This window comes from Zosterops lateralis (genome assembly GCF_965231275.1).
Source record: "Zosterops lateralis genome assembly, chromosome: 1".
Lineage (NCBI taxonomy): Eukaryota > Metazoa > Chordata > Aves > Passeriformes > Zosteropidae > Zosterops > Zosterops lateralis.
The window spans coordinates 48,372,989-48,389,615 of NC_139762.1; the positions used below are offsets into that span (position 1 = coordinate 48,372,989).

Genomic DNA, 16,627 nt, shown 5'->3' on the forward strand with positions numbered 1-16,627 from the left:
CTTTGGTACCAAATTGATTATGTTTTAATTTGTTTGCACTTGCACACTGTTGTGCTTCTACGGACAGCCATAATATGACAATTGTATTTGCCCAAAATACTCTTAGTATGGCTGAATTGCTGTGCCAGATTTTTTGGCTATCCAGTCAAAAAAAATTTTTTTTGGTAGTTTTTGCTGCAGTTCATTGCACTGTCTTGAATGTTGACAGCTTGGGTTGTTGAGAGGTTGAGTAGATAGCACTTTTCTAAAAATGTGAATATGAAGTGAACATTTCAATAACTAAGAATACAAGCCAACTAAGAAATTACATGCTTTCCTTTTAACTTTTTTCCCCTCTGCATATCTCTTGCTTTAGCAACAGAAGAACCTTGAAGGATATGTGGGGTTTGCAAATCTTCCAAATCAAGTGTACCGGAAGTCTGTGAAGAGAGGATTTGAATTCACTCTCATGGTAGTAGGTGAGTTTCTTTCTTTGTTTTGAGTGTTGGTCAATAGGACTATTTTGACATAGTTCTTAAAATCTGCAATGATGATGTAAGTATGTTTTGCATGATCTCAAGAGAAAACATGGATCTTCCCCTGCTAGACTGATAAATCTAGGTTGGCTAAAAAAGCACATGTGTGGTCTGCAAGTTGATGAGGAGATGAATAAATGATGAGAACTGTATAGTTCATTCAGTCTTAAGAAAACAGTTCAGTGTGGATCTGGTCTAAATTGCTATTTGCAATTATGGCAGAAGTAATTTGTACTTGATTTTCATTTGAATATAAAAAAACCCTGTTTTTATGGTTGAGTGCAACATGGCAAACCTTGTACATAAACAGGCAGTAGGATCCAGTCTATCCTGCACTTCTGTGGCCACAAAACTATGCTACAAAATCAAAGCTTTAATTTAAACAAACCTTTCTAGTTTGTATGGTTGCAAAGAAAACCAAATGTAAACAGTTTGTTCCCTGTGGACTACAGAAAATGGGAAATTATATTTGGTTTTAATGAATAGTACCATTCAGAACAGTTTATTTAGGCTTCAGTGATGACCCAAATTTGTCATCCTTCCTGATAGAAAATCTAATTTCTTTCTTTTTTCTTCCTCTTTTGAGTACTTTTATGATAATAGACTGTTAGTAAAGTTGGGTACATTTGTGTGTAACTTATGCTACTGGGTGTGTGACCCAGTATGCTCATGGGTCAATGGCATGGTCGTCAGCAAAATAATAATAATAATAGTTTAGAAAGTGTTTTATAGTAGCCATCTGTCACTTTGTTATCTAGCTTTATCTTCTGTGATTTGTCTAGCTTGATAGTGCTTTGTTTTGTTATAAAAGATATCTTGCGCAGACTTTATGTGCATGTAGCATGTAACATAATGGTACTATTGACAGAGTTACAAATCAAGGGCAAATGAGTGCAAACTCATTGTATGGATCATCTGTATTTCTCTTTTGATTGCAAAAGTGAGCTAGAATTTTAAAATTTGAGGGTTGCTTTTTTCTTTTGGAACTTGATGACAGGTTTCCTTATAGTCTAGGATCCAAGTACATAATTCATTATTTGGTACAAAACTGTTAAGGCTAAAGTAAAATTTGGTTTTCTGCTATCTACAGGTAATAAAAAGGAGCAAGGGATGAAATTATCCTCCTAACTTGTAGATGTAGGGATGTGTTAGAACTGGAGGAAGTCTGGAAAATTACCTAGATGTTCTCTTGTTTCCCTGTAGTATAGTTTAAAGCAGTTTCATTTGGGAAAGCTGTAGAAGATTGTGACCCTCAAGAAGAAAAATTGGTCCAAAATTAGATTGAAGATGAAATGTTGACTAGTTTTACTATTTTTGTGCTTACTACTAAGACTTTATTTGTTTGCATGGAAGTTTGTGCCACTGTCTGGAAGCTTACTAGGAGATATGGCAGTATTTTCCTAAATTAAAAATGCCACTAATTCTCTTCTTTTGACCCCTAGGTATAGAAATCAGATACTTGAAAGTGTGTGCTCAAACAAAATGATGGCTGATTTTTTAGTACTCTGGGGACATTTGGGGAGGGGTGGTGTAGAGAAATTATTTTGTTTCAAGGTTAAGTGCCTGGTAATAGTATGCCCTGAAAAAATGTGTTTGTTTTTAAATATGAAGATGATATAGTTTGTGTATTACTGATAACTCGTGTTGGTAAATACTGTAATGTAATCTGCAAGTACGTTGTTAGGATTGTAATTATTTGTTGTTGCATTCATCCTATAAAGTAGTGTACTCTGACTTGATTTGAGGTCAACAGTAAATGGAATTATCTATAATCTACTTGGTAAAGTTGAAAGTTAGGATGTAGTGCTTATCTGTGTATGGTCAGTGCTGGAAAAATAAGAATGCTGGATGTATTATCTCTTGGAGATGATCTAAAATATCCTATTGCTCCTTCTAATAGTAAGAGTCGTGTGCATGGCTACCTTTTACTGCAGATTGCACAACTACTCATATGCTGGCTCTGCTATATGTGGAGGTCCTCAGTGTCAGTGTGTTAACTCACTTGTTCTGAAAGGAAAAAAAGAGGAAAACAATGCTTATGGTTGCTGAACAGATGCAATGAAGAAAACAGATCATGTTTGGGATCTGTGACCTCTGTGTCCACCTCTCTTCAGTGTCCATGAGGCTTGACATTGCAGCTAATGCAGTTGTATAGAAACTGTTTTCCTGTTGTATATTTAGTCTGGAATTATCAGTTAAACTTAATAGATGTGCACAGTGTCATAGCTAACTTTATCTTTGGTATGTGTAGTATGAGAATTCACCAAAGCAGTGTTTGGGGGGAATTTGCCAGTATCGTTGTGCTATTGTGTGTGTTTCTACTGCTGTAGAAACAATTCTGTTTTAAGTTTAACAATACAAAATTTTTCTGACTGAGCAGGTAGTAAGTACAGCATTGAACAGATCTGATGTTTCCAGTAAGAATTTTTGCAGGGAAGTAGATTGGTTTTGCAGAACATTTCCTGTGCCTAAACTGTGAATGTGCTCCATAAAACACTTATTTCCCCAGTTACTGTCATTGCCCTGGAATGATGGAGCTGCCCACAGTAGTGTGTGGTGGCTTACTGCTCTTCTTTGTGCCAATGAAGTTGGAGAGTTGGCTTTTAAATGTGGGCATGCATAAGGCCAAGGAGTTGTTGTACAGCCTACAGAAGGGTTTCTGGAGCAGGGATTCTCCTCCTGAGCTAAGTTGGTTAGTGGTGTTGCTTTGCACCATGTGGATGGTGTTCTGTCCTGTAACTTGCTCTTTTGAGTCAGGACTTGGTAGCATTGATGTATTTGATGTTTGTAATGTTAGTGAGCTCTTTTCTGAAGTGTAGTTCCTGATTTCCGGGTGTTAAGGTTACATTAAGTAGAACTATGGGATGAAGTGGTTATGAACTACATACACAGGAGTATAAAAAGAGGGTGTCAAAATACCTTTTTCATATCAAATGTTTTAAGAATCATTGAAAAGTAAACTTTAATAAAAACTGGTGCTACTCTATAATATTTAGCCATAATAAACATTTTGACATTTCTATCTCAAACTGTTCATTTTCTCTAAACTGTATTGATTCTTTTGTTAGTGTTTATAAACTTTTCTTGAGAAACTGAAGACTGAATAGCCCTTTGTTTTCCTTATAATCAGTTTTCATTGACTTGTCTTTAATCTCCATGAGACAATTTCATATTAGTTATATTCTCAAAGGCTAAGCAGTAGTTGTCATCATGCTGCTTTTGCAACAAGTTGATTTTGCAGAATAAAAACTCACAAGCACCTCCTCTGAGGGTATGACATAAAGTGAGCAGAAATGTACATTTAACTGAGCTCCATTCTTGTTGCTTTCAAAGTAAGACATTTAAGTAGTGGTTTAAAGCAACTGATTCTATATCTAAAGCATTAAATCTCAGCAGGGGAAAAAATGTCTTGGTAGCCTGCTTCCTTCATAATCTTGTGTAATCTCTTCAAGTATCAGATAGTTGTTGGAACACTTGAGAACCCGACATAAATATTTAGTCTGTCTGAAATCCAAAGAGTATTCTCTGTATTTCTCTGCTGTACAGTTTTTTGGAGAAAAGTACATGTTTAACTCAGATGCTTAAGAAAAGAAAACTTTGAGAAGTAATACCATTGTGGTTAGTAACTTACAATTAAAGAAAGTCTTAATTGTGGAATTGTAGTTCTGTCTGTTTGTTAATATAATTACACTTGCTTAAGTAGTGGGTGTGTGTTTTTGCTTTAGTGTATATGAGGTGTGGAGCAAATAGTTATTTTTCAGTGTGTCTTCCTTCTAAACACTGAGTCAGGAAATCCCTCTTTTGTTGTTTTTGTATTGAAATGACGCTGGTAACGGGATTTGAACCAACACCCAAGTTGATGCAAAGTCATAATTCTTAAAAATTCCTTTCTTCTGTAGACCTTATGTACTTAAGAATGCGTTTGTGGTGACTTTTCCTAGAGCTGTGTATTTCAAAGTGTTGAGGCTTCATGAGTCGCATGAGAAGTTGGACTTTTAAGTTTGGGGGTTTTTTTTAAGTCATCTGATTTCCAAAGTACAGAACACTTACAGTTGAGTGGCTTTCCAGAGGACCTTTCTACCCATTTCCTAGTTCTTGAGCAACTGTTTGGGAGCTTTGATTTTGAAAGCTTCTTTGAAACCTCGCCTATAGTAAATTGCCTGTTTTGTTTCCAAATTGTTCCTTTAGTCTTGTAGATCACCTGTAGATTACAACTGAAAGGAAAATGCCATGCAATATTGTTGGAGTGCTTCATTTATAATTATATGCACACTCAAATGTTTTGGTTTAAACATGGCTTTTTGGCATGGATGCAAAGAAAAGGACTGTATTTTGCAAGACTTGAAGTTACATTAAAGAAGCATCACACCCTGATTTTAAAATGCTTTTGTTGTTCACTGAAGAAAGCTTGGACTGGTTTAATACTTGTATCTTCTGCTGGTGGATCATGTTCGGATTAGAATTACCCTCTTCACTTGTTCCCTTTCTGAAGCAATTTATTTATCAAGCCAACCAGTGGTACCGACACACTCAGCCACTCACAGGTACTCTTTATAGCATAGTGGCTTTTAATCACTCAGTAAGAAAAGAAAATCTTGATTTTTGTTAAGCTTATTTTAAACATTTTCCTCTCTGTGCAGTAGCTTAAAGTTTCTAATGAACAGAACTAAAGTTGGCATTTAATAGGATTGATCTTGAATTCTAATTTTTTAATTGTTTGCAATTACGACATTAATTGGAGTTGTAGTGCTTACTGGATAACTTCTAAAGAGCCTTTGGATTTTTGTTTTCTCATTAAGTGTTTGGATGCAAAGCTTCTTGAGTAGATTATATGAAAGCCAACTACAGTAGGATACTTCTGAGTGGACGCTTGCTTACATGACTCAAGTTCTGACAACTAACCTTAAGTACCAAGTATCAGTATATTAAAATATTGCTTAGAAAAATAAAGAAAATATTTTTGTAAAGCTTTGATGATTGTAAACATAGCTGATCTGTTTCTCATGTGGCAGTATTTTGGTTAGATCCTAATTTATCTATTAAAATTCTTTGTTTACTGGCAAAGGTCTTTATGGGAAGAGGCTTATATTTCCAAGTGTGTGGATGCAAACTCATAATTTGGCAAAGAATCTGCCTGCAATCGAAATGGCTTTTATTTTTTTCTTTTTAAGTGATGATTCTGTTGCAGATGACTTTTTTTTTTCTATTCCATATATTGTTTCCTTGTCAGTCTCATAACAAATGCTGTGAATTATTTTACTGGGTCTCTAAGAGATGAATTCAGGAAATTTAATAAAAACCATCTAATAGAGATTGTATTCTGCATTGTTTAGGTTTCATCTTCACTTCTGAAACTTTGGATTTTTGATGGTGCTCTACATAATCAATCCTGTCACAGTGCTAGCTGTCTTCAGACCATCTTTGCTGTCTTCCTAACTACATAAATATTTTTTCCTTTTTTTCTGTTTGTTTCTTCTCCTACTTTACCATTTCTTTGTTTTATTTCTAAATAACAATGTGCTTGCTGATTTTACACATCCAGATATGTGTGCACATATTACTCTGGTGATATTTAATTTTTTTGTAGTAAGCTTGTTCATTATGGTGAGATCAGCATTTGAACCTGGCCCTTGTTCCTTTGATGACAGATTTGTAGGTCACAATTCAGCTGAAATGAATGCATCTGGCGTTTTGATATTAGAATGAGGATCATTAGTAATATGTGAACCTGAACACATCTTAGAGAAAGTACCAAACCAATGGATGTTTTATTTCTTAAATTGATTATCAGGTGGACAGCGCTTGTTTTGATGCTACTCAACAGATTGTCCTGAGCTGTCATGTGCATAAGCAGGGTGTGAACTAAATGTTGCACATCTTGTAACCTGTTAGAAGTCACATTAATACTGTTTCCAGTTCCTTAACCCAGGATAATCAGGTGCCAGGATACTGCAGCACTGGTTTTTGAAGCCATCACTGCTACAAGCCCAGAGTGAGATTCAAACCAGGAGCCAGTTTTTTGTATAGATAAATATGCTGTATAAGTTTATAACTGCTTCTCATTTATTGGCTGAAAATGTTAGTCTTGCTTGCTGCATCAAGAAATGCTGACAACTTTTTAAAGGAATAGGTTCATATTGTAACTAAAGTGATATTCTTGGATGGAGTATTTGTGGTCTAAATATCCAGTTGTAGTAAAGCCCATGTGACCCATTAAATGTGATTCAATATGATTGTTTTCCCTCTGGCTGATTTTACAACAGTCAGTTCAGGTCTTCCTTGTCAATCCATTTGAAAGTTAGTTTTTCTTCCTTTCCCAGTATTTTTCTGTATGTAGTATGGCTGTTATATGAAACAGTTGCAACTGTTTAATTTTGGGTTTTGGATATTTTTCTGTTGAGGTTCTAAACAAATTTACTGATAAATTAGAGTTTATACCATACTCTTGTCTTGAATTTCTCTTATTAAAGACAATGAGCATCTTCTGATAATACTTTTTCTCACTTCTTTCATGGTGTATCTGATGGTATTTTCCCGTAATTTTTACCATGATACAATATGGAAGGCAGAGTGTTTAGATTTATCAGTGGTTGGAGGGGAGAAAGGCTGCTGAAGTTGACTGTTTCATCAAATTACCTTTTTCTATTTGAGTTCTTGTCATCCTTTACTTTCATCCTGATTTTGCTCTGTAGGCAGTTAGGAAGAGCACAAATTTGGGAACTCTTACACTTTATCTCAGGATAGTGCTAAGTTTCTGACAGTGTTGATTTAAGCTATTTTAAGTTTGTAGTAATGCCATTTGGGGTAGTTCCTTCCCTCTGTTAAACATGAAGTGAAAGTTTTTTTGAGGGTCCTGGTTTCCCAATTTCACAGTCACTTCTAGCTTTTTATCAGTGAAACTTTGGTTTTGGTCAAAGATTGAACCTTAAGCCAGAATTGCCCTGGTATCTTACGACTGGAACCATGTGTCTGTCAAAGTTAATGCAAAGTGCATCATTCTGGTCCTTCTGCTCATGAAACTTCTCCTGTCAAGGCTAAAAAAATGTGTTTCATGGGGCAGGGGCTTCCTCAAAAGGGCAAAAATGGTCTGTGATTTAAGGAAATTAAACTCAGTGGAGTGAGAAGCAATTCAATGGAAGGACACAGATAAAAACATCAAGTGTCGGTTCTAACAGTATCTGGCTGTGCTATTTTACTGCTTGGGATATGTGAAGTGGTGTTGCTTTCTGTATAGGGTGACAACTTGCATTTTTGAAAAGAAGCTGGAGCATCTCCAGGTGACATTTCAAACTGCAAACAACAGTGCCTTTTAAAATAGCAATTTTGCAGTCTGAGGTCATTACATGTTGAATTTTGAGTTTATGGGCTAATCCAGAATCGTGGGTTCATTTTCTGTTGCTCAGAGAGTGAAAAAACAGTAGTTCAGTGGTCTGAAGTGGAAAGAAGTTGTTGGATGTCTGTGGAACACTTTTCAGTACAGGATCATGAGCGTTGTGTTAAACTGAACGACTGTGAAACAAACCACTGCTGAAGTTGTAATTATCAGATCGGCAGCTGCTGATGCTTGATGAGATCAAATGGCATGGGGTATCAAAGGGCATTCACTGCACACATGCATTGGTGTTTCTTGCCTTCATGCACATTGCCTACGCCTTCTATCTTTCAAGATAGAAATATTATGTGTTGTATTCACAAATATGTTAGAGAGGAATCTCGGGAATATTCCGAGTTTGGCTCATGCAAGATACGAGTGGTTCACCTGGGATATAATAATCTGGTAATGGACCAGACCTAGTTGGTATTTCATTTGTAACTATCTCCTTGAACCCTATGATGTAAATCTGTAGAACATTTACTTTCTCTCTGTGTTAAACTGTGATCCATTAATTTGCCTTCACATCTACATGATTTTTCTGATGAGAAGATATTGTTAAAGTTTCTGTCCCACGCTGCAGAGTTTAAAGGAAGCTGTAGGTTTTCTGAGAGTAAGCTTTATCCCAGAAGTCAGCAATTCTCTTTTACCATCTGTTCTTCCTTGGTTTGATGAATGAGACAGTTTCTTGTCAGTTTCTGGTTATTTTTTGCTTTGCTGTTTTCTTTATTAGCTATTTTCATCTGACATTGAAGATGATTTGGTTTATTTTCTTTTCGTCATCCCAGAAAATGCTTTACATGCCATTGGAAAAGTCTGTCAAAGAGGCCTTTGAGCAATTCATGTAATACCCTGCAGTAAAAATACCCTCTCTTCACGTAAGACTGAATAACAAAAATAACACAAGGAGATTTTTAAGGACCTGAAGATGAGTTTTCTTGGCTCTTGGATGGAGTGTGATGGCGCTTTGCTTGATAGGTTAGCAACATAAAGTCCTGTTCAAGTTTATTGTAGTTATTTGTAAGGGGATGCCCCCTCTTTTAAGGGGATATCACCTTCTGTCTCTTCAGTCACCAGGTTCTAACCTTGTATCTCCAGACTTCTGGCCAAATACTTAGGGAATGGGGAAACCTTTTTGATATTTGCACAGGTTTGTGACTATCCATTCTTCAGTGCACTCAGCAATGGTAGTTATGAAAAGAAATCATATAATCTCTTTATATAGGTCCAGTGTATGACACTCCCAGCTCTGAAAAATGCAGAGGTAACCTTGTTAGTACAAATCTTCTGATGCAGAACAAAATAGCTTTAAACAAAATCATGGCCACCTTGTTTCCATGTATTCTGAAGCCTGTGAGGGAATGGTGGGAGCAGAGGTTGGCTTGAGCAGGACAGAAGAAGCTGCTTGTCCCACACCCCACCTGTGTTCCATGGCAGCACCATTTGTGGCACATTGGTGAAACTCCAAAATCAAACCTTGAAGAACATGATCTTGGTTGCTCTGTCAAAACTCCTCCTATATGTAGGTTACTGCATCAGTAAAAATGGTACTTTACATTTGCTGCTTCTGTAAAGTTTTGCTGGAATTTTTCAATTTTTATTCTATTTCTATCTTTCAGTATGTAATTTTTTTATTCTAATTATTATTTCAAGGATATATATATTGTCTCCTATTTCTTCCTGAGCAACTGAAACTAAAAAACTAAACCAATTGCCACTGAAGGGCAACATTTTCTTTCAGTGATTTTGCAAGATCAATACCAACTTCTGCTACAAGACAGGTAGACCTTAATCCAATAATGCACGGTGCTTACTAATCCACTTAATAGACTAACACTGTCTACTGGTTGAAAACCTGAATCTATGTTCTTACGAAGAAAAACAGCCTGTGTTTCTGAAATACTATTCTTGCTCTGTACAACTGGATCCTTTTAGCCACTGTTGTTTAATGGTGAAGTCATTCTGTGATCAGATACTTTTTAGTGACTGAATGAAGAGAAATTAGTTGAGACCTGGGTGATTGGGCCAGATTTTAGTTTTAAGTATTTGTCAAATTGAAACAGTTTGGCTTGAATTATAACACTATTTTAGTCTACAATAAGTAAAAGGATGTGATTTTTATACAGTGTTTGGCTGTGGTTTGAATTGAGGACAGTGTCCAAAATTTTGACTGTGAATTTATCTGCTTTAGTTGATTTATGTCAAATGGCAAGCATTCAGATAGCTGAATAAAATAAAACTGACTCAGAGGAAGTATTTTATGAGCTTTGCAGATACTTGGACTGCTTGAGTTTCTACTCAGAAACAGTTTCTGCTTTAGTAACAGTAAATGCATTTATTCTGCAACTAGTTGCATAATATTTTTACATACCTGTCTAATTAGAAAGGAGTTGAAACCGACCATTCAAGTCAGCAGCTGTGCTGTGTAATCAACACAAACTTCCAGACGTTGCATGTGCATATAGATATTCATTCTTCTTCCCTGTTTTGGCACTCATCTGAAGTTTTGTATTTGGTCTTTTTCCTATAAATAAACTTCATTTATAAGAAGTGATTTGCTTTTAGGGCACAGTGTAGAGTGCTCTGATTGTGTTTCTAGTGCCTACTAAATGGTATTGAGTGGCTGACTAAGGCCATGCAAAGATACAGACAGCAGGATAAGCAAGAAATCAGGAGGAGGATCATCATAATGACAGTAGTTGAAATCATGTCATGGTACTAATTTGGAGAAAACAGCTCTCTGTAAAGATGGATGAAGAGGTCTCCAGTTACGTGCCTCCTGCAGTTTCTTGACTCTTTATCTATAGAGCTCTTTTAAAAGGCTTTAAAATAGCCCTCCTGCAAATAAATGTTAAGCAGCATTTCTTGCTTGAAATTTGTGCCTCGCTGAAGTCTGAGCCTTTGGTTTTTGAGAAATAAATTCTGAGTTTAATAGTTGTGGACCTGGCTATTGATAGTTTCTTGTTTGCTATATATAATTTTTCAAAAACATATGTTGTAAAGAGGTGAAAATAAAGATTACTGTTGACGAGTACCATAAACTTTGGGAGGTAAGTGATATTTCAAGGAAGCATCGCTGTTTGCTTGCATGCCTTTTTACAGAATGGAATAGGTTGGATGGAATTTCTCAAAAGTAATCTGGTTCAGCCCCTGTTCAAGGCACTTTCATGTGGTTCCTCTTGTACATTTGCTTTTGTCCTCTCTCAGGAGGAGGATGCTGGGTTAGTAAAATAAGCAAGGTCCCATTTTGTAGTGACACTTGATGATAGTGGTCTGGTGTCAGTTGTGTTCTTGAACTTGTAGCGAAACGTAGGCTCTCCAGTCTGATTGCTTGACAAATGTTTCTGTCAAGTCAATTTTTGGAGTCAGTAGTCCAAGCCTTTCCGGAGACAGCATTGTCATGTAGAGGTTCATCTTTGCCATTCAGCTTTGTCGTTTTACCATCGAGGTGGTTTGCTTTGCCTCAAAAAAGGCTGAGCTGCAGAAATGCTTTTATACCATCTCAACCAGAAGTAGAGCTTAGGAAGATGGAAGGTGTTGATGACTTGATAGGACTCTGAAACCTTTGTGAATACAATACCTTTTAGAATCTATCTGTGGTTAAATTTGTGTCCTGACATGCTTTGCAGTTGCTAGTCAGGCCACTCACAGTATCCGGTTGGTGAGAAAGTGAAAATATTTTACCCAAAAGTAGATTTTTTTTTCAGCCGAAGATGAAATTTAGTTGCCTCAAAATAGATGGAAATGAATAGAAACTAGCATTTGATTAAATGGCATAAAATGACAGTTCTTATTTGAGTTACACTAATTTGAATATGGAGGATGTGAAGACCTTTTTTGGTGTTTGTCTTTTTAATAAACTGCTACAGAAAAGATAATGCAGTTAATGAGTAAATGCATAGTTGATTATCTTATTCCACTAGCATCTTAAAACTGACACGTTGTTGCATCTTTTGTTGGATTTGTTTTGTGTCACTGAAAAGCAGGGAGACAAATGCTTCCCTGTTAGAAGCAAGATGAACTTCTGACAGATACAGAGAACTTTCTCTGCTTACTCAAATAAGGCTGTTTGTCAATATGTGTACTTACCAGTGTCCTTAAAACTCATGTTGTCAGCTTAAAAAAACAAATCTATTTAATGCATGTTGAATGTGACTAATATTTACATAAGTAAATTATTACAGTGAAATAAGAATGATATAAAGAAAAGCCCGTGCTTCACTACGTCGTGGGTTTTGCCACAAGGTTACATCACCATGGTGTGGTTTTTGCCTGTTTGCATATTTCTAAGTGGTTTGGGGTAGATGTATCACACTAAGGTTAGGATATCCTCATTTGTCAAACGCAAAAATAAGCAGTCAGGTTAGAGCTCTAGCCTCAGTAAAGATGATTCTTTTCTTACTGCATTTGATGGTTTTGCAGAGACTTTTCATAACTTCTGTGTGCTCTTCCTATTTGTGCTTTACAGAACACTTCTATGGGTTGTGCTGCTCCTTGAGAAAGTGCCCATAATCCAAACATTAATAAAGTGATGGGATTTTTTTTGCTTTGCTTTTTTCATGTTGTTAGTTGTAGGGTTTTAATATAGAGCCAGGATACTGCTTCCTATTCTCCAGCTGCTGAGAACTACACCTTTGCAAGTTAAGTAAAAAAGTCACATCCTAGAGAAGTATCACATCTTAAGGTGCTTGTTTCTGTTCATGCAAAAAATGCCAAATCTACTGTTCTAACCAACCTATTAACAATGCACTTAAGATGAAGCTTGAGGCTAGCTCTTCTTGGGTAAGAAAAAAGAGCCTCTTAGCAGTTTTAACTCAACCGAAAGATAAGAGATCAACTTTGACACAGAAATACTGCAGATTGTGGTGTCCTTTAGAGAGGTGGGTATATGCCCAATTTAGATTGGCAGTAATTGCTGTATATTTCCTCATAAAGTAGCTATCCTGTTAAAACACCTGGATTTTTTCATGTCAAATATTGCTGTCACATATACTAATATTATCTGAGTGACATAGACAGCTCAGTTAATGTTACCTATTTATTACAAAGAAGCATAAATGTGCACTTTCTCTTGGAATAATCTGCAGCCTTGATTTGCTGATCCCCCTTTTTTGATTTTTGTATAAAGCCTCTTTGTAGATGAAGTTCTGGGGTAAATTCTGTTACATGGAGATGCAAAAAGGTGTAAACTCAGCTGAGTTTTCTTGATACAGGGAGAAGCTTTTAAATGAAGTGTCATTAAAATAATTACTAAAAACAAACCTAAAAAAAACTGAAGCATTTTTATTTTTCAGCTAAGACTAAGATAACTAGAGTGACTATTTCTGTTTCTGTAGATGTACATGTGACTTCTTGGTTAAATTGTGTCTTGAATATGTTTATGCTTCTGAGAAGGGAAGATCAGTGGCTGTCTCTTGCATGCCTTATACCTGTTTAGTTCAAGCTGCTGTGTCATAGCAGTGCTGTTGAGTGTGCTTAGCATTCTTTCATGCCCGGTAAATTGTAGTGCTCTTGTTTCTGATGTTTCTGACTGCAGTTTTTTTGTTGGTGCACTCTGAATCTTTTCCGGAAGGCTTTCTATTACTTACTGCTCAAAAACCATTTTTAGCTCTTTCCACATATTCTGGCAAAGTGACTGCATATGTCAAAACATATGTATAGCTTCAGAGTTATCTGCTTCTAGCAGCAGAAGCAAAAGCTGTGGTCCTTGGAGCTATTCTTGGAGAAAGTGAGGACGTGATATGCTGGGTGGGAAGGTGGGAAAGTACTGAAGGGGAAGGTGAAAACAGGAGACAATGGAAACTTCTTGTATTGTTCTTAGTGTTGAGATGTAAATTTTGATTTGCAAAAATAATTAGTAATTGAATTTCCATGGATAAAAAGGTGGAAAAATGTGACTGGGACAGAAATACCTGCTGTGTGCTGCTCTCATGGTTTGAATCCCATGATTCAGATTTAGCACTGGGTGCTCCTGAAGAACTGGAAACCGTGTGACTGGCTGGTGATAAGGTGGGGAGAAGCAGCAGAGAGCTGTGGCTCTTGAAGAACCTTCTTCTTTGGTTGGATCTGCTATCAGGTGAATTTCTGTTCAGCCAGGACAGAAATTCCTGCCAGAAGAGGTTGTCAGATGGTACTCCACAAGGATTTCTGTTATTTTGGGTCTGCTGAATACCCCACAGCATTTTTTCTTCAAACTTCAAGATGACTTTGGAATCGTGAAATTTTGTGAAGTAGAGGTGGTATGTTCCATGTTTCCCTAAAAGATTAGGATGAATTAGTTGCCACTTGACAGGTTGTTACAAAGCAGATTTGTTAGGGGAGACTTGTTGCTTGTTTTGAGTCAGGTGTACCTGGGACGCTGTGCATAGATACTGTTCAGAATTAATGCAATTCCTTATATTCTGCTTAAGCTGTTTGGGAATGCTCTACATACTATATCATGGGGACTTTTTGAAAGCATGTATTCTCTCTACCTCTTTCATCAGAAGATTTTTTTGCTGCTTTTGTTATCTGTGAGCTCATTGGGTGTTTGCTGTTGAAGCCTTAAAGGTGTTTTGGTCCTGCCCTTTCTGTCATCAAGTATCACTAAATCCATGCAGTAATCCTTGGGGTAGCTCCTCATCTGACTCGTGTGATTCATGTCTTACAAAGACAGGCACCGTAAAAGGTTAAGTTGGTTCTTGCACAGATGTAGTGATCCACTGGCTCATGTTCATTCTATGGATGTGTTGACCGCTGCGGTTCTGAAGGGTTTTCTCACTTTTTGCCTTGTAACTCATTGAGCAGTTTAATGCTTTTAAAAGGTGCTTGCATCTGAAATCTGTCTAAAACTTCAGATGCTGAAAAGAATGCAAAAGAATATATGGAAGCTATTCTGAAGCCCTCATTAGCTCTTTTGAGACATGTAATCCCAATCTCATTTAGTTGTAGAGACCTTGAGAGTAAAAGCTGGATTTTGTATTTCTTTAATAAACAAACTCCAAATATGGCAGTTATGGTTCTGTGTTTTGGCTGGTTTTAAGAGTCTTACAAAGTAGCAAAAAAAAAAAAATTGAATAATTTGTTGGCAACCTTTTTAATGTAAAGTATAAGTTTTGTTAAAATGTAGTAAAACCTTCCCTTTTTTAGTTGCTTATATAAGTCGTTGTGTAATCTGTTTTTGAAAGATTTTTGGGTGGTTTTTAGGATATTTTTCAGCATGTCTCTATTTGCTCTTGGCCATATTTGAGTTTATGCATAATGACTATGACTTGTACTGTGTTGATAATTTATCTACTCAAGCTTGTCGAAACTACTCCATCTTGCCTTTCAGAACAGGCTTCTTAATATCTCAGTTCTAATCCTGCTAATTAGTAGTCAGCCTGGACCATAAATCAAAACTAAGCACTATTGTGTATGCTCTGAACAGGATGAATTAAAAAAAGCTTTTTGCCTTGTTACAAGCATGTTTTTCTTGGCGTTTCTTGTTTGAGGATATACAAAGTGTAGTGGTTGTCTATCCTTCTCAGTTAAATGCACTGAAGTTGTAAAACAATGTGTCTCCTGTGCTCTGGATCCAACAGTGATTATGGAAACAAGCAAGTGAAAAAGATAAAAATTACTTAAAAGCTGCAATGTTGTGGGCTTTTTTTTGTTTGTTTTTTTTCAGTAGTACTGATATATTTCCTTTTATCTAAAACTTGTATGCAAATAGGTGCTCAAATATGTTGGTTATTATGAAGTGTCATGAGATCTGTTATATAATGATGCATTTCCTGTAGGAGTATGTTTGCTACATACTGTGTCATCCTTCCTTTTCAGAATTTTAAGATCCAGAGATACTAAATTCAGTTTCTTTTAAGACATTCATGTATACTTGCCAAAATACTACTCAAAATAGCCTAACCATATTCTGCAGCATATTGCTGCCTGAGTCAATGGACCCGTGTTAGAATGGTAAATAAAATGTATTCAGTGGGCCATGAAATCTCTGAGGGTAGACATGTGGTTGCAAAAATTGCATAATTTTATGTAGACTTTTCAGGTTTGTTTTCTTGAGTGGGATTCATTAATAGAATCAAGTAGAACTAATTTCTCATCCCTCCCTAATAGCAGAGTCAATGAGTTGCTCCCAGTAATTATATTCCAAGGCGCTAATATTAGAGTTCTCAGCTTGGCTCTGGAAGGGGGAGCATCTCTGCTATTTTGTGTGAATGCTGCTGCTCTGGTTGGCAAACCAGCACTGTTTTGATGGGGTCAGTGAAGTATCTCTTGACTCACTGTTGGCTGCTTCAGGCTATCTGAGGGGTTGAGGACTAAAATGTGCTGTTCTGCTGTAGACAAAACAATGCTTTTGCACCTGAAGGGAAAAAGGCATAAACAGCTACAGCAAGGCTCCATGTAAGGAAACTGGAGTCAAAAGCATTAATACAGATATATATGAAATAGAATATAAGGAAAAAACTGTTTTGGGTGTGTTCCTGTTTGGTTGAATAAAGCTTACTTCCTCACTCCCAATTCTGAGTGTGGGAAGTCAGACCCTAAAGTTTTGAGGAAAAGGGGAGAAGGGAGGTTTGTTTCCTTTCTGGGTGGAATATAAATTATACTCCTATAATTAGATACTTTATCTGCAAAAAAACTCTGAGATAACTGAGGCCAGTAACAGTGATCATGCCAAACGTCTGGGGAAGTATTCTGCATTCAGGTTTTAAAATTACTGCTTTGATAGCTTAATTCAGGATTATAGATGTTTGTATGAAGT

General features: G+C 36.5%; 1 protein-coding gene across 2 annotated transcripts in view; it reads left to right on the top strand.

Annotated features, from left to right (window-relative positions):
- The first annotated feature begins 361 nt into the window (after window positions 1–361).
- The window catches only part of SEPTIN7 (septin 7), a 58,596-nt gene continuing 42,330 nt past the window's right edge, over window positions 362–16,627 (top strand). For both annotated transcript variants that reach the window (XM_083880714.1, XM_083880715.1), the window contains exon 1: window positions 362–458. In XM_083880714.1, coding sequence (XP_083736840.1) covers window positions 449–458 — 10 coding nt within the window. In that variant the 5' untranslated portion in view covers window positions 362–448. The remainder of the gene's footprint in view (window positions 459–16,627) is intronic.